We start from the raw sequence: 19,903 nt of genomic DNA, 5'->3' as shown, positions 1-19,903 counted from the left end.
CTCTTTCCCCTTTACCCTTTATCAGCTTCAATTGTATTCAATGTGCACATGTCAAAAATGTAAAAGGTGTTTAATGGATTTTACAATTAAGTATAATCTCTTTCCAAAACATCCCACAAAACAGAAAATGTATGATTACAGGAGCATGATAGGTACTGAGCTAACAGTCAACAAAGTCATCTCCACTTTACATACTGTACAAAACTGGACAATGGAGGAGGGCAGAGACAGAGGGCGATAAAAAATGTACGATAATGGTCTGCTACTCATACAGGCATTCAGACATACAGGAAGCGAGAAACCTCCTTATCAAACTGCATTAGAGCTTAAGATTCATGGATGTATAAGATCAAAGCAACAAGGACAAAACTCAACAACTAAACAAAACACAAGTTTAACAGTCAATGGAAACAAACATTAAAAAAAAGAAGAATAATTACAAAAATACATAAAAAATGTACGAATATGTTCCCTTCGTCTGTATTTTTCCCCCAAATCATTAACTGATCTGGGGATGAGGGAAAAATAGTTGTTCAGAGCCAAGCTGGAAGCCTATGGTGCATCTCATTTCAGTGAAGGAGAAGCCGACAACAACAGCAACACATTTTGTCCATTTCAAACATTTCAAATGAGCCTATTGAAGACACCACAACGTTTTCGAGGGACACTTCAAGGAGAGACAGGTACACACTGAATACTGAACTTATAAGACAGAGGGGTTACATGTGCGTATTTGTGTGTGTTTGACAGAGATAAAGCTGTTATAGAGCCCTGGAACGGATATGTTGGGCCTTGGTGCCTGGTACACACATGTTGGGCCTTCGTGCAGGGACAAAGCCATTTTTGCAGTAGCACTTGAACGAGCCTATGCTGTTGACACAGCGGGCATTCTTGCATGGATTAACTCGGACCCCTGGTTCAGCACACTCATCAATATCTGAAAAAAGAGAGAGAGAGGGAGGGAGAGAGAGAGGGAGAAGGTTTGAAACAAAACAGAGAGCTCGCCATCTCTGCCTGTACATCTATTTACATATGAAATCAACAACCAGATGTTCCTTTAAATTCTAAATGAGATTTCAGGCATTGTCGGTCAAAAAACTTGAACAAAGGACAACAGCTACAAATTATACAGAGACACTTCTGTTCACAGAATTCATAAGCATCCAATTGACAAGACAGGAAGAATATGTGGGTTGTTAACATACCTGTGCAGCGGGTGTGGGAGTGGTCTAGTCTAAATCCTGTGTTACAATCACACATAGTGCTCAAGTAGGAACGCACACAACGGCCATTGGCACAACTACACTCATCTGAGTCCTCTTCTGAACTGTCACCTTCTGAGCCAAAACAGAAAGAGAGCGCGCGAGAGAGAGAAAGAAAGATAGAGAGACAGAGAGAGACAGAGATAGAAAGAAAGAGAAAGAAAGAGAGAAAGAGAGAGAGAGAGAGAAAGAGAAATAGAGAGAGAAAGAGAGAGAGAAATAGAGAGAGAAAGAGAGATACAGGAGGGAGGGAGAGAAAATGTTATTCAAGTGGTAGACTTTGTGCTCTGAGGTGATTTTATAACCAAATTCAGAGAATAATAAAATATATTACAGGCATTACCAGTACCTGGGTTGTAGTTGGCGAAAGCTGCCAGGAAATCTCCCTCACCATCAGACTCTGTCTCCAAGTGCATGTCACACAGCCGGTTAAAGATCACTGAACGAGAGGAAGAATTTAGATGAACTTAATTAAGTTATTAGTATTAGACCATTTATGTTGATACGGGCTAAAACTGTAATGACCAGCAGACTAGACACTAAAAACCAGTAAAATAATGACTGAGTGCTGGTGCCCACCCGAGTTTCTTTGGGGGCAGGTCCTACACTCAGGGCCCCAGCCACGGCCATAGTGACAGCAGCACTCCGAGTAGGTGAACACCAGGCCGTTTCTGGGGTGGCTGCAGATCAGATCCTCATCCACCTGCAGGAAACACACGTCCTTATGGGCCGCCGTGCGGTCTAAGATAGGGAGAGAGGGGGGAAAGGGAGAGAAAGAAAGAGACAGATAGAGAGAGAGAGAGAGAGAGAGAGAGAGAGAGAGAGAGAGAGAGAGAGAGAGAGAGCAAGAGAGAAAGAGAGAGAGAGAAATATTAAGGATTATTCCATCAAATCAAAACGCCAATCTTTGCTTCTACATTATAGAGCAGGCCAGATCCTGCCACTTATAATGACCTCTATGATTAACCAAGTCATTACTCAGCATGTTAATAGCCGGCAGATAGATATGAATAAGTGATGAGGCCTAGCTTGAGGTGGTAGGGGTCAGTGCTATACCAGACCCCTCTTCTGGACATTAATTTACAGTCACACATCACACACAAGGATGGCCCCATAAAAACCACACAGACACAATAAAGTAAAAGCTGGATTGTCAATACAAACTTGTGAGACTTTACAACAAGAATATGCAAAGAAAGTAACACAATCGGAAGAATAATGTCACAACATCATATCCAAGTGTTACAGCATCACATGTATCGCAACAGTCAACAGTTTGGTTAAAAGGAAAAACAATGCTTTGGAGAAAGGTGCAGAAAATTCCACAAGCAATATCACTTTTACTTATACTCTCCCATTTTACTTATACTCTCCCATTTTACTTATACTCTCCCATTTTACTTATACTCTCCCATTTTACTTATACTCTACCATTTTACTTATACTCTACCATTTTACTTATACTCTCCCATTTTACTTATACTCTCCCATTTTACTTATACTCTCCCATTTTACTTATACTCTCTCACTGCGTCTCAGACGCACAAGCACATGCACACAATGAAGGATGAAGTAATGAAGTGTTTTCCTGTGACTATGCAAAGCTTAGTGGGGCAACCACATAAACGGAAACTGCGAAATGTGCAACAGGATCACACTGGACCTATAGAACTGAGATCACATTGACCATCTCAAGTCTCATGATCTCCCTCACTAAACTGAGAGTGTGTTTCTATAGAAACAAGCAAGAGGGGGAGTGCTGAGCCTGTGCATGGAGTCAGTATTGGGGAACGGGGGCTCAAAGGGGGAGGAGTTAAAAAGAGTAGCAGGAGTGGCAGGTGTACAGGTAAGCCAAAACTCAGGTGAGCTGGGCACTGATTGGTTAGGCTCAGGTGAGTTGAGTGCCGATTGGTTATACCCACCGTCATAGACGCACTGTTTGAGCGCTGCGCTGAAGGTGAGGGGCTGGGTACATATACAGTGAAAGGAGCCGGGCGTGTTCACACACCTCCCATTCTTACAGTACGAGGGGTCCTGGCACTCATTGATATCTGCAAGGGGCACCACAGACACCACAGACATGGGTTACACAACCTACGGATGGAGGGACAGACACCAGCCTGGGGCCAGCTCTTAATGTGATGTGACGTTGAACAGGCCTGCTGGCAGATCACTATGTTACACTGCTTCCTGAGAGCATGCACCAGAGTGTTTGGGTGTCTATCGATGGGTTGAGGATCTTCACAATTAACACGGCCCAGCAGTGGCCATAGTATAGGACCAGGGTTGTGTTTGAATTTATCTCTTATCTATCTACAGTATGTCAGGAGTTGACAAACCTTTTGGATCCAGGGACCCATTTTGTGATATAAAATTCATCAGGGACCCCCCCACAAAAGCAGAACACAACTCTGACTGCGTGCGATAAAAATAGCATACAAGGAGTTTACTGTGACAGCTGCAGTGCATGGCCAAGTCTCAGGCCCTGGGAAATAACATTTTAAAGGCCCCACTCTTTGCATCGGAGACAACATTTTAAAGGCCCCACTCTTTGCATCAGAGACAACATTTTAAAGGCCCCACTCTTTGCATCAGAGACAACATTTTAAAGGCCCCACTCTTTGCATCAGAGACAACATTTTAAAGGCCCCACTCTTTGCATCAGAGACAACATTTTAAAGGCCCCACTCTTTGCATCAGAGACAACATTTTAAAGGCCCCACTCTTTGCATCAGAGACAACATTTTAAAGGCCCCACTCTTTGCATCAGAGACAACATTTTAAAGGCCCCACTCTTTGCATCAGAGACAACATTTTAAAGGCCCCACTCTTTGCATCGGAGACAACATTTTAAAGGCCCCATCAGAGACAACATTTTAAAGGCTTTGCATCAGAGACAACATTTTAAAGGCCCCACTCAGAGACAACATTTTAAAGCATCAGAGACAACATTTTAAAGGCCCCACTCTTTGCATCAGAGACAACATTTTAAAGGCCCCACTCTTTGCATCGGAGACAACATTTTAAAGGCCCCACTTTGCATTGGCGACAACATTTTAAAGCTAATTTTCTGCAATTTTACACATTTTGCCATAGGCAGAGAGAAAATGTTGCAGTTTAAAAGCTAATTTCCTGCAACTCTTCACATTTCCACATGGGGCAGACAGACAATTTTGCAGTTTTAAAGCTTAAATGACAGTGCATTTATGTTCAAAACAACATTTTTAGGGAATACAAGAAGTATTTAAAAACTAGATTTTTGTGAGTACTGTGGATCCCTGTGAGCTTCCCAGTTGTGCATCCGAGGGTATATGATAGATACAAAATATTAGTTTGCATTGCACTTTCTAAACTTCTTCCACAGATCCCTTGGACAAATCAGTTTAATTTGTAATATTTTTTTTTTAAAAATCTGTCCATGGAAGCCCTGCAGTACCTCCGTGAACCCCAGGTGTCCAGTTGGTGAACCACTTTTCTATGTGACAGATACGAGGTATGTGAATGTAGCGTGGGAGGCTGGAGGGGCAGGCCTGGCTGATTAGTAGTGTTAGACCGGAACTAACATTAAAAAACATTCTCTCATTCATCCTTCCTCGCCCATACACAGAGATTCACCACTGAGAACCAACCCACTGTGAACTACACTACCCAGCCACCTCACACCACCTACTCCCCTCTTAGACTCCTCTCCTCCACTCACCAGCCTGCTCCTCTAAGGTCACACAGCTGTTGCGGTCAGTGGCCAGGATCCAGGGGGGAGAGCAGATGCAGTAGTAGGACCCAGGGGTGTCCACACAGTGGCCACTCTTACAGTTCAATGGATCCTGGCACTCATCCACACCTGCAGCAACAAAAAACCACTGCTGACTTAACACACGTCCTCCTCTCTGGCCTGGCCTGGCCTGTACCTCCCTGTGTGTGTGGATACAGCATGTACAGTAGAGGGCCTCTAGCCAGACCTCACCTGCCACAGTGGGAATGACACACTTCTTATTGGAAGCATCTGGGGTCCAGGGAGAGTTACAGGTGCAGTAGAAGGAGCCTCTGGTGTTCTTACACTGACCGTTGGTACACAGAGACTCATCGTGGCACTCATTCACATCTGAGGAGACATTAACATACAGGATCTGTGACTAAATGGGTTCATCTGAGGAGACATTAACATACAGAATCTGTGACTAAATGGGATCATCTGATGTGTATTAATTAAGCAATAAGGTGCGAGGGGGTGTGGTATACGGCGAATATACCGCAGCTAAGGCACAACGCAATGCGGTGTGCCTGGATACAGCTCTTAGCCGTGGTATATTGGCTATATAACACAAACATCTGAAATCCCTTATTGCTATTATAAACTGGTAACCAATGTAATTAGAGCAGTAAAAATACATGTTTTGTCATACCCATGGTATACGGTTTCATATACCACGGCTGTCAGACAATCAACATTCAAGGCTCGAACCACCCAGTTTATAATGTGTAATAATACATTGGTGTGTTTTGGTGCAGGCTTGAGTGAGGTGGGGCTCAGTGGTTACCAATGCACTCCAGTAGGTTGCTGTCGTAATAGAAGCCCTGTTGGCAGTAACATTCATAGCCAGGCTGTGTGTTCATACAGCGGCCCTCCTTACAGATCTCATTGGAGAAGAGCACACACTCATCGATATCTGTACACAGAGAAACAGGAGCAACGATCTCAACACAGACAAACTCCTGAAAACAAATCCTGCCAAGTAAATGAATGCTGTAAATCTGATAACAGAAAAACCTACCGTGGTTGGGCTGAGGTTGTGTAGCTACTCACCAATATGGACAGACAGGCCGTACTCAGTTAGTCCCTCCTCCTGGTAGAAACCTCGGCCCATCGGACACAGGGAATGGAACTCAGCTGGTTGGAGGAAAAACAACCAGCTTACTTTAGTACTTTAGAGTGACATTGAACAGTGCAATTAACTGAACAGATACCCAGCCCACCTGATGGCTCAGAGGCTTGGTAGACTATTGTGTGTGTGTATGTATATATTTATTTATATTCATGCATTTATATATTCTTCATTCTATTCCTCTACTTTAGATTTGTGTGTATTATGTGTATTGTTGTGAAATTGTTAGATATTACTTGTTAGATATTACTGCACTCTTGTAGCTAGAAACACAAGCATTTCGCTACACCGGCAATAACATCTGCTAAACATGTGTATGTGACCAATACAATTTGATTTGATTTGATTTGATGTTGTTGGGCCTGAGGTACGTACATGAGTGGTAGACGGGGCAGGGGTAGATCTCACAGTGGTCCCCCCAGCCCACGCCGATGGAGCAGCAGCACTCCTGCTTGGTGACGTTGGTGGCCAGGACACTGTCACAGAACACTGTGTCATCCAGGTTCAGGTAACACTCCTTCTTATCCTCCATGTCCACCTCAATCTCTGGATGGAGAGGGAAGACAGGAAATAGATTGGTGTGTGTGTGTGTGTGTGTGTGTGTGTGTGTGTGTGTGTGTGTGTGTGTGTGTGTGTGTGTGTGTGTGTGTGTGTGTGTGTGTGTGTGTGTGTGTGTGTGTGTGTGTGTGTGTGTGTGTGTGTGTGTGTGTGTGTGTGTGTGTGTGTATGCATGCAGAATACAGCTATATAGAGAGAGGGCTAAGAGGATATCAGTAATCTTACCCTCACAGCTGTGCTTGTCCTCAGACAGAATGAAGCCGTCTTTACACACACACACATAGGAGCCCTGTCTGTTCTCACACACACCATGAGGCTGGCACAGACCCCTGTCTATCGCACACTCATCTATGTCTGCGTGGGTGGGTGGAAGGGAGAGAGAGAGAGAGAGAGAGAGAGAGGGAAGGAGAATGTGTTACGATCATCATGACTTCCATTAAAGGCCCAGTGCAGTCAAAAACATTATTTTTCTGTGTTTTATAAATATTTTCACAATAGGAGGTTTGAATAATACTGTGAAATTGTGAAAATAATGATAATGCCCTTTTAGTGTAAGAGCTGTTTGAAAAGACTGCATGAAATATCAGCCTATTTTGGTGGGAGGGACTTTTGGCCTTCCATGGTGACATCACCATGCAGTAAATTAGTTAATAGACCAAGAAAGTGGTGTCCAAAACCTCCTCTGCTAATAACAGCTAAATGCCAGGTTCCCCCTCCCCACTTAAACCACTCTCAAAATGATTGCTTGAGAAATTGCTCTCAAGAAGCTAATTTGGTTTATTTTTTAACATTTGAATTTAAAACAATCACAGTAAGGTACTTAATTGTTACACAGAAATGATTTGATATGGAAATAAAAACGACTGCATTGGCCCTTTAAGCTTGACTTATGATCATTTCAAATAATTACAGAGCTCCACTGCCAAGTTGGTTGACAGTACATATTTTATTTCCCTGAACTCATAGAGAGGGTGGAGACTGACTGACCTTGGCACCGCCTCCCTCCGACAAGCATGTAGCCCTTCTGACATTCACAGCGATAGGAGCCCATGCTGTTGATACAGCGCCCCCTCTGGCAGTTAGAGGGACGCTCACATTCATTTATATCTGAGGGAGGAAAAGACCACAATCAAAGGGCAACTGTGTGTTTGATCACCAGCTCTATACAGGGGACATGTTACTCATACTTCACTAGTCGTGTAAAAACATTGTTAACATGTCCATGAAGCTATAGTGATGTGATTCATAGGAAGTAGTTCCTGCCTTCACAATGGCTGCCCTCCTGAGTGCGCTGGTATCCTGGGTAGCACTGGCACTGGAAGGAGCCTTCTGTGTTGACACAGCGCCCGTTGGCACACAGTCTTTCATCCTCACACTCGTCAATGTCTGGAGGGGAGAGAAGGAGACACATGCAGTCTGTCAATAAAACCTGTGCACCCATTGGTTTTCTTTGTTCAATATTATGAAGAAATAGTGGTAAACACTATACCACTGCAAGTCTGCAGGCATATAATGGTGTGTGTGTAGAACTAAGAGATATTCTACTCCATGTTAACGAGTACACTGACCTCTGCAGCCTTGGCTGTCTGCAGCTGGGAGGAAGCCTTCATTACACAGGCAGCGGTAGGTTCCTGGCAGGTTCTCACAGCGCCCGTTGGGACACACCCCGCGCTTCTGGCACTCATTAACATCTAGTGGAAAGGTAGAGGGGTTGCAGGCAGTGATTTACACTGAGTATACAACACATCCCTCATTGATGTGACTTGTTAAATCCACTTAAATCAATATAGCTGAAGGGGAGGAGACAGGTTAAAAAAAAATGTATTTTTAAACCTTGAAACAATCGAGACATGGATTGTGTATGTGTGCCATTCAGAGGGTGGATGGGCAAGACAAAATATTTAAGTGCTTTTGAACATGGTATGGTAGTAGGTGCCAGATGCATCAGTTGGTGTCAAGAACTGCAACGCTGCTGGGTTTTTCACGCTCAACAGTTTCCCGTGTGTATCAAGAAAGGTCCACCACCAAAAGGACATCAGACAACTTGACACAACTGTGAGAATCCTTGGAGTCAACATGGGCCAGCATCCCTGTGAAATGATTTTGACACCTTGTTGAGTCCGTGCGCTGAGGAATTGAGGCTGTTCTGAGTGCAAAAGGGGGGGGGACGGACTCAGTATTAGGAAGGTGTTTCTAATGTTTGGTATACTTATTGTATATAAACCCTAGATTATTGATGCTATGTGATGATCAGTGAGAGACTTTGAAGCCATCGGTCATCCATATCGGCACTCCCCAGTAGGAGCAGTCCACCACAGGAATTCATGGAATCCTACAGTATTTACATGAAAGGTTTCAAGGACAAAATGACATGTATTTAAGTATTTTGGTTGTTGTAGTGGGGACAGTAACATTAGTCATCTAAAACAGATGTGAAAATGTAGGAAATGCTTCATTTATTTTTTCATTTTGTATTTGTATGTTTAGCTCACATAATATAATTTAAACGTATGCATTAAGGTGTCTGTAATATAATAAATGTGACCAAAAAACGAATGTAGACATTAATGCATGCATTTATATAGCTTCCTAAATACTTTTTTACAATGGTGGGGGTATCAAGATGGGAGCATGGTGGCTTCAGCACAGCGATCCCTATCAGTCATCTAGTGTTTACATAAACAATTGGTTGCAGATTGCAGGAGGTAGGGGTGGAGTATGGGAGGAACACCAGCTCTACACAGCCCTGACTGACTGTGTTCGCTTGGTGCCCGTTGGAATCCTGCCTGCTGCTGTGTGTCTGGGTCAGACTCCCTCTGGCTGATTTACTGACTATGACTGATCAAGACCATTCTCTACATCACACAGCTCTGAATAGTGAATAGCTTCCATGTCATGGTTCAGACAAAACACACTGGGGAAGATCAACATATTAAATGTTCAGAATCAGTATTCTACTTTCTGATTTGACTGGCCTCCAATAGTTTTTCCATAAGACTATCCTATTCACCATTCAGTAACGCCGACTACGGTGACATGGCCACTAGGTGGCAATACATCACCAAACGTAATGATAGTTAGAAACCTTAGAACAACAGCGAGATAGACAGTTAAAGGTAACGAAGGGAGTCGATTGGTGTGTGTGTGTGTGTTCTCTTTAGTATGTGTTTATCCATGTGTATGAAGACGTAGGTCTCACCGTAGCAGACACCACCCTGGGCCTGGTGACCAGAGAAGCAGGGAACACACTCATAGGAGCCTGGAGTGTTCTCACACTGCTCATTGGGACAGCTGCTGGGGTCCAGACACTCATTTATATCTGAGACAAGAGAATACACCAGACAAACACAGCCATTCATAAACACAAGAGCATTATTAAACCAATGCAGACACACATACACATACATTGAGTGTAGAAAACATCAGGACCCCCGCCTTTATGGCCACAGAACAGCCTCGATTCGCCGGGGCATAAACTACAAGGCGTAAAAAGCATTCCACATGGACGCTGACCCAAGGCTTAAATATCCTTATTTTACATGTCTCCTCCCCTTCATCTACACTGATTGAAGTGGATTTAACAAGTGACATCAATAAGGGATCATAGCTTTCACCTGGATTCACCTGGTCGGTCTATGTCATGGAATGAGCACTCAGTGTACACGTACACATAGAACACACACAAGTGTAGAGACAAACACCCTGTGAATAGAGAAACGAGGACAGCAGCAGTCAGTGTATACCTTCACAGGCTGGCTGGCGTTGGGACTTGCTCCTGAAGCCTTTGTGACAATCACACTTGTAAGACCCTGGCAGGTTAACACACTGACCCCCCTGCCCACAGATGTCCGGCTTGGAGCACTCATTCATATCTAAAGATAAGTCCAAAACATACTAATGAGAAATCACAAGTGACAACGTAAAGACAAGACAGGGAGAAACAGAGAACGGAAAACATATAAACCCACACACCACTCACCAAGACATCTGAGTTTCCCATGATACACCAAGAGCTTGTAGCCATGGAGACAACGGCAGCGGTAGGAGCCTTCTGTGTTGATGCAGATGCCTCTTCCATGGCCACATGGCTCAGCATCACACTCATCATCATCTGGTAGAGAGGGGTAACTTGGAGGTTTAGGGAATTGGGAGGTTACAACTCCTTTTGAGAATTGACATGCAAGATCAATGAAACTATTCTGATATATGGTTTGTTTTATGGCTCTGGTCAAAATATTTTGCCCTATTTTGTCAGTCCCTTGACTTACCCACACAGGCGTTCCTCTGAGGGTGGAGCCGGTAGCCAGCGTAGCACTCACACTTGTAGCCAGTGTGCACATTGACACACTCCCCATGGCCACAGAGGTTCCTGTTCAGCCTGCACTCGTCTGTCTCTGCTGTGGGGAGGGGGGCACACATCAATCTACATAAGACGGTTGATCTCTGGACTGTGCATCCCATCATGGAGACGACAACGTTGCAGCTCTTAATGTGAACATGAGATGGTCGTTTTGATTGGACTGTGTAGTGAAACTCACGTGAGACCTGCGTCTGTGCCACTTCCAGGGGGTCACTGTCTGGGTTCAACCTGATGATGGGTGGAGGGGTGGGCTTTGTGATGATCTCTGTAGGATCAACCAGAGAAACACACAGACCCACTCAATGCCCCATGTCTCCCTGAATATCATCAGGCTTTCCTAGTAAAAGGTCTCTCTTGACCTCAACAGGACTTTCTGGATGAATTCAAGTGAAATAAAGACTAAAGGAATGAGAGGGCGTACCGGGGCCGCGGGGGGCATGGGTGGAGAGCTGCATGGGTGTGGTCATCTCTGGAGGCTCCTCCTACAGGACAGGACATAGAGACACAGGCCAGTATGAAAATGCAGGGGCACAACTTTCACGGTGGATATTCTGAAATTGCATTTTTGTTCCCTCCAGTTTTATCACTGGAATGTGATACAAAACTAGGCAATGGTGTGCTTTAGGACCACGCGGAAGCCTCAGAGCGGTCGGGTAGGCTGTTTGGAGTGTTTATCCAACTGGATAAAAGTCAAAAATATGCCCCCCCCCCACTTCTAAAACCAAAGTTGCACCGCTGCGAAAATGTATGCACTCAATACTGTGAGTGTTCTGGACAAGAACGTCTGCCAAACAACAAAAAATGTCAAATGTAAGAGGAGCTGCACACACACAGTCTCTCACACAATGACTGGTGTCTAAAGGAAAATAGATTCTTACCGGGGGCTTGACTTCTGAAAAGAGAACCCACAGAGAAAAACAGGTCAAAATGCAGAATAATTACGAATTGTAATTCACTGATTATGAATTTTAGGAACGATTAAATAACAATAATATGAAGGCATCCCCAACAACCTGAAGGAATGCTCTCACAAGCTTAGCAATATCATCTTTCTAAGTGACTAAGAGACTCCAGAATGTATCTGTTGGCAGGCAGACAAAGGTAATCGTGCCAAGCCTTCATCTACGCCTTGGGAAAGCCACGGTGACGTACTCACCCTCCTGCTTGTGCTCCTGCTCCAGGCTGGTGTGGATCTGAGGAGGGAACGCCACCGTCTCCCGGACACTGTGGAGGAAGTAGCCCTTCCCTGCCGGACAGATCTTGCTGAAGGAGGCTGGGGGACCAGGGAGAGAAGACGAGAGAAGGAAAAACAGGGGATCAGGTGAGCACTAATCATACAGCATATCACCTGTCAAATATTGGAAAATGTACCCCGCTCTGCTCCTCTTGCATTCTACTGACCTGTGCCGTCTTGGGGACACCTCTCACAGCTGGAGCCCCATGCCTTGCCCACGGTGCAGCAGCACATCTCCTGGGACAGGCGCGTGGGTAGGGCGTGCTCACAGCGACCCGCATCCGTTGCCATGAGGAAACACTGAGCCTGCTCCACCGGAGACGGAGATTCTGACAGCCAGGACCAATCAGAACAGAGCAAAACCCAACAGAGGTCTGAGCTAAGACTTTAGGCTGACAAAAGACGTAAATCGGTGTAGTGCTATTTATTGAGAGTAAAATCATATGCAATTTCTATCATTTCAGATGAGTGGCATTTTAAATCATGGAAATAATGGATCTGTAAAAACAACAAGCAAAATATTGGGACATCAAAGCTGTCTGCTTTGGTGACAGCTTTGTGGATGTGAAACGCATTTCAGCCTCTCGATTGCAAATTTAAAAAAACAATTTAACACCTCACAGTCTCTAAACCAGCCCCAGATGGGAGGAGAGGAGACAGGAGAATAAAGTGAATAGTGCTGCTGCTACTGAAAATGACATGTCTGTGCTTAGTGATTGCAGAGTCCTGTGTTGGGCAGGGCACAGATTCACAAAACCTGAAGAAAATGTTTTTTCCTTAACTATAGACTTATGAAGAAAGTTAAGCAAAGTTGCTGTTCCTCTTAAAGGTTCTTGGAAATGTTCTTGCATTATTTATTATGTTTCTCCTTACGCAAAAAAAATTAAAAAGTTAGATTCTTGAAAATAAAGTTATTGAATTTGTTCTTGAAAAAAACATTAATCCCAAGACAACTAAACCATTGTCTTAAACTCAGGGCAGTGAGAGAATATGCTAATGAAGGCAACCGAACATGTTTTTTTAACTTAATCGGAACAGTTTAAAGCCAAGAACATGTTTTAGAACAATAATCTCGGTACGAAATATGCTAACGTGATTGCCATTGCTAGCTGGATAGCTAGCTGTCATACCCTGATCTGTTTCACCTGTCCTTATGATTGTCTCCTCTCTACTCCAGGTGTAGCCCATCTTCCCCATTATCCCCTGTGTATTTATACCTGTGTTCTCTGTTTGTCCGTTGCCAGTTCGTCTTTTTTGTCAAGTCACCACGCGTTTTTCTCAGCTCCTGCTTTGTCCCAGTCTCTCTTAACTCGCCACCCTGGTTTTGACCCTTGCCTGTCCTATCTCTGAGCCCCCTGCCCGACTACTCTGTCTGTTCTGACCCTGAGCCTGCCTGCCGTCCTGTATCTTTGCCCCTATACTCTGTATTATTGACCCCCTTACTTTGACAGTCTGCATCTGGGTCTTACCTTAATTCCCGATACAAGCTAAAGTGCATTTTTGAGAAGTTCATCAGAAAATCATGAATTATTAAGAAATGTTGGAGGAATTGCACTGATTAACTTCTTCTTTTTTTTCTTAGGAAGCTTCTTCAGGTTTTGCATAAGAACTGTTTTGTGAATCTGGGCCCAGGTCTGTCTGGAAAAGGTTCTGAGTCTCACCCACACATCTGGTCCTGTCCAGGGTGAAGCCAGGCTTACAGGCACACAGGAAACTACCCTGGGTGTTCAGGCAGTCCCCGTTCTGACACACCCCCTGCATGGTGCACTCGTTGATGTCTTACAGGTGAGTGGCAAAGAAAATGAGAGTGGGGGACAGAGTGGGGGGGAGAGAGAATGGGGTCAGAGTGAGGGGAGAGAGAGTGGGGGGAGAGAGAGTTGGGGGAGAGAGAGTGGGGACAGAGTGGGGGGAAAGAGAGTGGGGGACAGAGTGGGGGAGAGAGAGTGGGGGACAGAGTGAGGGAAGAGAGAGTGGGGGAGAGAGAGTGCGGGGAGAGAGAGTGGGGGACAGAGTGGGGGAGAGAGAGTGGGGGACAGAGTGAGGGAAGAGAGAGTGGGGGGAGAGAGAGTGGGGGACAGAGTGGGGGAGAGAGAGTGGGGGACAGAGTGAGGGAAGAGAGAGTGGGGGAGAGAGAGTGGGGGACAGAGTGGGGGGAGAGAGAGTGGGGGACAGAGTGGGGGGAGAGAGAGTGGGGGACAGAGTGAGGGGAGAGAGAGTGGGGAGAGAGAGGGTGCGGGGAGAGAGAGTGGGGGACAGAGTGAGGGAAGAGAGAGTGGGGGACAGAGTGGGGGGAGAGAGTAGAGGACAGAGTGGGGGGAGAGAGAGTGGGGGGAGAGAGAGTGGGGGGAGAGAGAGTGAAAGAGAAAGTGAGAATTGGCTTGTCAGAGAAGCAGTAGCTATAGGACATGGGCAAAGATTTACACTCATACCAAATGTGTACCAAACAAAACTTTGTTCATGTTACCTTGACAGTGGGTGCTGTTGAGTCTCTTGTAGCCCAGAGGGCAGGTGGAACCATAGTCCTCTATGATGGTCTGCAGCTTCACTCCAGCATCTGAGGGTAAAGCAGGGAATGGGGGAATGGGGGGTGAAAAAAGGGAGGACAAAATGTAGGAATGTGAGGGGAAGGGGACACACTACACAGAGCTCATCAACAAAAATAAATCATATTTACATTTACATTTACATTTAAGTCATTTAGCAGACGCTCTTATCCAGAGCGACTTACAAATTGGTGCATACACCTTATGACATCCAGTGGAACAGCCACTTTACAATAGTGCATCTAAATCTTTTTAGGGGGGTGAGAAGGATTACTTACCCTATCCTAGGTATTCCTTGAAGAGGAACACTGGGTAGAACATTCTAGAAATTTGAGAACAAAGACTAATCCAGTAATGGCATCATCCTACGTCAGAACTCTCCTACTCTGTTTCTAATAGGAGTAGGGTCTGAGATCATTTTTTCCAGTTAGTCATACACTAAGCAGCTAGCTCATTCAGCTATTCCTTGTTTTGTCTGGACACAGTGTCAACATAGGCAACACGACAGTAAGTGTGTGTAATTCCATGGGACAAATGATTGATCAGAGCCTAGGTTTGAGAGATTACGGCAGAGGAGGCTGGTGGGAGGAGCAATAGGAGGACAGGCTCATTGTAATGGCTGGAATGGAATAAATGTGGTTTCCATATGTTTGATGTGTTTGCTCTCGTTCCATTTATTCAATTTGAGCCACTACAATGAGCCCGTCCTCCTATAGCTCCTCCCACCAGCCTACTCTGGATTCTGGGAATCCCAAGTCTGAGCAAGAGAACCAAGGAGTACTACGAGGAGGAAAAGAGGGGTCAAACAACCACATCAAACTCCACCTCATCTGGGAAATAGAGATTAAACAGAAAGGAATCAAATGAAGATAGAAAAATATAGAAAACAGTGATCGATGAGTCCATTTTCCACCAGGCAGGAATATGTCAAGAAAACTGTGGGAACATTTCGCCCAGAATACCTTTTAAAAAACTTTAAAAAGTTCAATGCTTCCTAAGAAAGGCCCAGAATCATATTTTCTGCTTCTCCCCTTTGTCTGTTCATTCACAGAAGCTGTGTCATACAAACAATACAACGTTCCTACAACGTTACTAGAAAATAGACGAGAAGCATGCCAGATTTAAAGAATAACCAGAACTATCCTTTTCTTACAAAGGTTTCTTAGTCTGACTCACAACTGAGGAATGGAGTAATAGAAAAATGAAGTGGACAAGATTTTCTTTGGAAATTTGATGACAGTATTCCACTGGCCTGGCACATGGGAAGACACGTAACTACAGGGTACCTCTCTCTCTCTCCCTTTTCTTCCTTCTCTCTCTCTCTCTCTCTCTCTCTCTCTCTCTCTCTCTCGCCTCTCTCTCTCTCTCCCTCTCTCTCTCGCCTCTCTCTCTCTCTCTCTCTCTCTCTCTCTCTCTCCCTCTCTCTCTCTCTCTCGCCTCTCTCTCTCTCTCTCTCTCTCGCCTCTCTCTCTCTCTCTCTCTCTCTCTCTCCTCTCTCTCTCTCTCTCTCTCTCTCTCTCTCTCTCTCTCTCTCTCTCTCTCTCTCTCTCTCTCTCTCTCTCTCTCGCCTCTCCCCCTCCTCTCCCCTCTCCCCCCTCTCTCTCTCTCCCTTCTCTCTCCTTCTCTCTCTCACTTGAGCTCACACACACACACACACACACACACACACACACACACACACACACACACACACACACACACACACACACACACACACACACACACACACACACACACACACACACACACACACTTATAAAAACACATACATACACATACATTTATTGTGTTAACACAGGAAAAAATGACATGAGCTGGGAATTAATGATTAGTGGGGACGCTTAACCCAGATTATAAACAATGGTCAGTTATCACACATTGACAGATAATAATCAAGATACATGACAGATATACAGTTAGAGATGTAGGACAGAAGATCACAAATGAAAGAATGGCAGAAAAGGACGCACACAGAAAGGACGCACACACACACACACACACACACACACACACACACACACACACACACACACACACACACACACACACACACACTTAAGCAAGAAGTCCATTCTGAGGCATTTGGTACTCACATGGTAGCTTGGGACATTTATAACATTTGTTTTGTCCCCAGGAGTTCCCCACACTTCCACAGCAGTCCTCCTGATTGGTCAGTACAGGGAGAGGGGTACTGCTACACTGAAGCACATGGTGTGAGAGAGAGAAATGCACAAAATGGCATTTGAAAAAACCACAATATATTTATTGTATGTAAAGTGTTAATCACTGTGTTGATGGACGGTGTAACTCACAGCTTGTTTGGGTGTGGTCTCCTGGAAGCACCGCCCCCTGGGTTTCTGCGTCTGAGGGGTCAAGCGTGTCACAGTTTTATGAGGGGGCTTGGAATTAGATTGGTCGAGAGGACGGATGACAACGGACGTGTCGTGTGTATGGTGGACACGCACATTAAACTGCACTGAAAAGAGAGCAACAGTGAGGGGGGACGACACATGGGAGATAACATGAATATGACTACAGTTCTATATAATGTCACCCAAAATAAACTTCTACAGTGGCGAGAAAAAGTATGTGAACCCTTTGGAATTATCTGGATTTCTGCATAAATTGATCATAAAATGTTATCTGATCTTCATCTAAGTCACAACAACAGACAAGCACAGTCTGCTTAACTTATAGCACACAAGTTATTGTATTTTTCTTGTCTATATTGAATACATCATTTAAACATTCACAGTGTACATTGGAAAATGTATGTGAACCCCTATGTCATGCCCTCCAGCGACGGTCTGCAGTCCAGAGCCTCCAGCGACGATCTGCAGTCCAGTGCCTCCAGCGGCGGTATGCAGTCCAGAGCCTCCAGAGACAATCTGCAGTCCAGAGCCTCCAGCGACAATCTGCAGTCCAGAGTCTTCAGAGACAAGCTGCCGTCCAGAGCCTCCAGCTCCTCTCTCCGGCAACGATCTGCAGTCCGGAGCCTCCAGCAGTGGTTCCCAGTTCAGAGCCTCCGGCGATGAACCACGATCCGGTTCCCCCGGCAACGATTAACGGTCCTGAGTCTCCGGCGACGATTCACGGTCCGGTTCCACAGAAGCGGAGTGATCAGCGTAGGGAGCGGGGGCTACGTCCCGAACCGGAGCCACCACCGAGGGTAGATGCCCGCCCGGACCCTCCCCTATAGGTTCAGGTTTGCGGCCGGGAGTCCGCACCTTTGGGGGGGTACTGCCACACCCTGACCTTAGAGATCCTTTAAATTCTCTATTTGGTAGGTCAGGATGTGACTAGGGTGGGAAATCTATGTTTATATTTCTTTGTTGGCCGAGTATGGTTCCCAATCAGAGGCAATTGTGTATCGTTGTCTCTGATTGGGGATCATACTTGGGCAGCCCTTTTTCCCACCTTCTGTTGTGTGATCTTGTCTTTGTGTGTTGTATATGTTGCATGTGTTTTTGGTGGAACATTTCAAATTAAAGAAAACGTACGCCTACCACGCTGCACCTTGGTCTTCATTTAACGAAGGACATTACACCCTAGGCTAATGACTTCTCCAAAGTCATTGGAGTCAGCTGGAGTCAGGAGTCAGCTAACCTGAAGTACAATCATTGAGATGAGATTGGAGATGTTGGTTTGAGCTGCCCTGCCCTATAAAAAACACTCACAAAATTTGAGTTTGCTATTCACAAGAAGCATTGCCTGATGTGAACATTGCCTCGAACAAAAGAGATCTCAGAAGACCCAAGATGATGAATTGATGACTTGCATAAAGCTGGAAAGGGTTAGAAAAGTATCTCAGGGAGAGGGGTACTGCTTCACTGAAGCACATGGTGTCCACGGTAACCCACATTGTCTATAAATGGAGAAAGTTAAGCACGGTTGCTACTCTCCCTAGGAGTGGCCGTCCTGCAAAGATGACTGCAAGAGCACAGTGCAGAATGCTCAATGAGGTTAAGAATAATCTTAGAGTGTCAGCTAAAGACTTAAATAAATCTCTGGAACATGCTAACATCTCTGTTGATGAGTGTATGATACGTCAAACACTAAACAATAATGGTGTTCATGGGAGGACACCACGGAAGAATCCACTGCTGTCCAAAAACAACATTGCTGCACGTCTGAAGTTCGCAAAAGAGCATCTGGATGTTCCAGATGGCAAAATATTATGTGGACAGATGAAACTAAAGTTGAGTTGTTTGGAAGGAACACACAACACACTATGTGTGGAGAAAAAAAAGGCACAGCACACCAACATCTAAACCTCATCCCAACTGTAAAGTATGGTGTAGGGAGCATCATGGTTTGGAGCTGCTTTGCTGCCTCAGGGCCTGGACAGGTTGCTATCATCGACAGAAAAATGAATTCCCAAGTTTATCAAGACATTTTGCAGGAGAATGTAAGGCTATCTGTCTGCCAATTGAAGCTCAACAGACGTTGGGTGATGCAACAGAACAACAACACAAAACACAGAAGTAAATCAACAACAGAATGGCTTCAACAGAAAAAAATATGCTTTCTGGAAAGGCCCAGTCAGAGTCCTGACGTCAACCCGATTGAGATGCTGTGGCATGACCTCAAGAGAGTGGTTCACACCAGACATCTCAGAATATTGCTGAACTGAAACAGTTTTGTAAAGAGGAACGGTCCAAAATTCCTCCTGACCGTTGTGCCGTTCTGATCCGCAACTACAGAAAATGGTTGGTTGAGGTTATTTCTGTTATTAAAAAAAAGGGTTCACATACTTTTTCTTGCCACTGTATATGGGCACAGGAATGAAAATATACAGAAATGTGGCTGTGGTTTCAGTGACAACAGTTTGACATGATGGGTACCTTCTGATGAGTGGTGACCTGCCCCCTGTGCCAGGGGCAGGGTGAACACAGAGTGGGTCTGTGTCAGCTGTGGTCGCCCCATGGCCGCCTGCTCTCCCTGGCTCTGGCCGTCTGACAGCACCGACAGGGTGTATACGGGCTGCTTGTTGCCCCGCGCCGCCTGGGCCTCAGGCATCTGCCGTAGCGGGAACTGGCACAGCCGACCAGTGAAACCTGGCG

At 45.2% G+C, this 19,903-nt stretch overlaps 2 protein-coding genes across 7 annotated transcripts in view; one reads left to right on the top strand and one right to left on the bottom strand.

Annotated features, from left to right (window-relative positions):
* LOC127930735 (uncharacterized) overlaps nt 1-19,903 on the top strand; it is a 212,792-nt gene that overhangs the window by 78,144 nt on the left and 114,745 nt on the right. The gene's annotated exons all lie outside the window — the stretch shown is intronic.
* LOC118384832 (latent-transforming growth factor beta-binding protein 3-like) overlaps nt 54-19,903 on the bottom strand; it is a 59,146-nt gene continuing 39,296 nt past the window's right edge. The window contains exons 2-29 of one of the 4 annotated variants that reach the window (XM_052520976.1): nt 19,685-19,903; nt 17,153-17,316; nt 16,934-17,039; nt 14,762-14,851; nt 13,959-14,075; nt 12,465-12,626; nt 12,220-12,336; nt 11,942-11,955; nt 11,485-11,545; nt 11,242-11,328; nt 10,972-11,100; nt 10,683-10,814; nt 10,447-10,575; nt 9,903-10,022; nt 8,272-8,394; nt 7,967-8,089; nt 7,691-7,810; nt 6,929-7,057; nt 6,521-6,691; nt 6,067-6,150; nt 5,801-5,929; nt 5,227-5,364; nt 4,963-5,103; nt 3,185-3,313; nt 1,842-2,003; nt 1,612-1,701; nt 1,206-1,337; nt 54-937 (exon numbers count right to left, since the gene is read on the bottom strand). The exon at nt 19,685-19,903 is cut by the window's right edge and continues 63 nt beyond it. In XM_052520976.1, coding sequence (XP_052376936.1) covers nt 762-937; nt 1,206-1,337; nt 1,612-1,701; nt 1,842-2,003; nt 3,185-3,313; nt 4,963-5,103; nt 5,227-5,364; nt 5,801-5,929; nt 6,067-6,150; nt 6,521-6,691; nt 6,929-7,057; nt 7,691-7,810; nt 7,967-8,089; nt 8,272-8,394; nt 9,903-10,022; nt 10,447-10,575; nt 10,683-10,814; nt 10,972-11,100; nt 11,242-11,328; nt 11,485-11,545; nt 11,942-11,955; nt 12,220-12,336; nt 12,465-12,626; nt 13,959-14,075; nt 14,762-14,851; nt 16,934-17,039; nt 17,153-17,316; nt 19,685-19,903 — 3,494 coding nt within the window. In that variant the 3' untranslated portion in view covers nt 54-761. The remainder of the gene's footprint in view (nt 938-1,205; nt 1,338-1,611; nt 1,702-1,841; nt 2,004-3,184; nt 3,314-4,962; nt 5,104-5,226; nt 5,365-5,800; nt 5,930-6,066; nt 6,151-6,520; nt 6,692-6,928; nt 7,058-7,690; nt 7,811-7,966; nt 8,090-8,271; nt 8,395-9,902; nt 10,023-10,446; nt 10,576-10,682; nt 10,815-10,971; nt 11,101-11,241; nt 11,329-11,484; nt 11,546-11,941; nt 11,956-12,219; nt 12,337-12,464; nt 12,627-13,958; nt 14,076-14,761; nt 14,852-16,933; nt 17,040-17,152; nt 17,317-19,684) is intronic. The other 3 variants (XM_052520978.1, XM_052520977.1, XM_052520979.1) reach the window with 3 other exon arrangements.

The sequence above is a fragment of the Oncorhynchus keta genome, chromosome 6 (genome assembly GCF_023373465.1).
Source record: "Oncorhynchus keta strain PuntledgeMale-10-30-2019 chromosome 6, Oket_V2, whole genome shotgun sequence".
Classification (NCBI taxonomy): Eukaryota; Metazoa; Chordata; class Actinopteri; order Salmoniformes; family Salmonidae; genus Oncorhynchus; species Oncorhynchus keta.
This window is presented reverse-complemented; position numbering and strand designations above follow the sequence as displayed.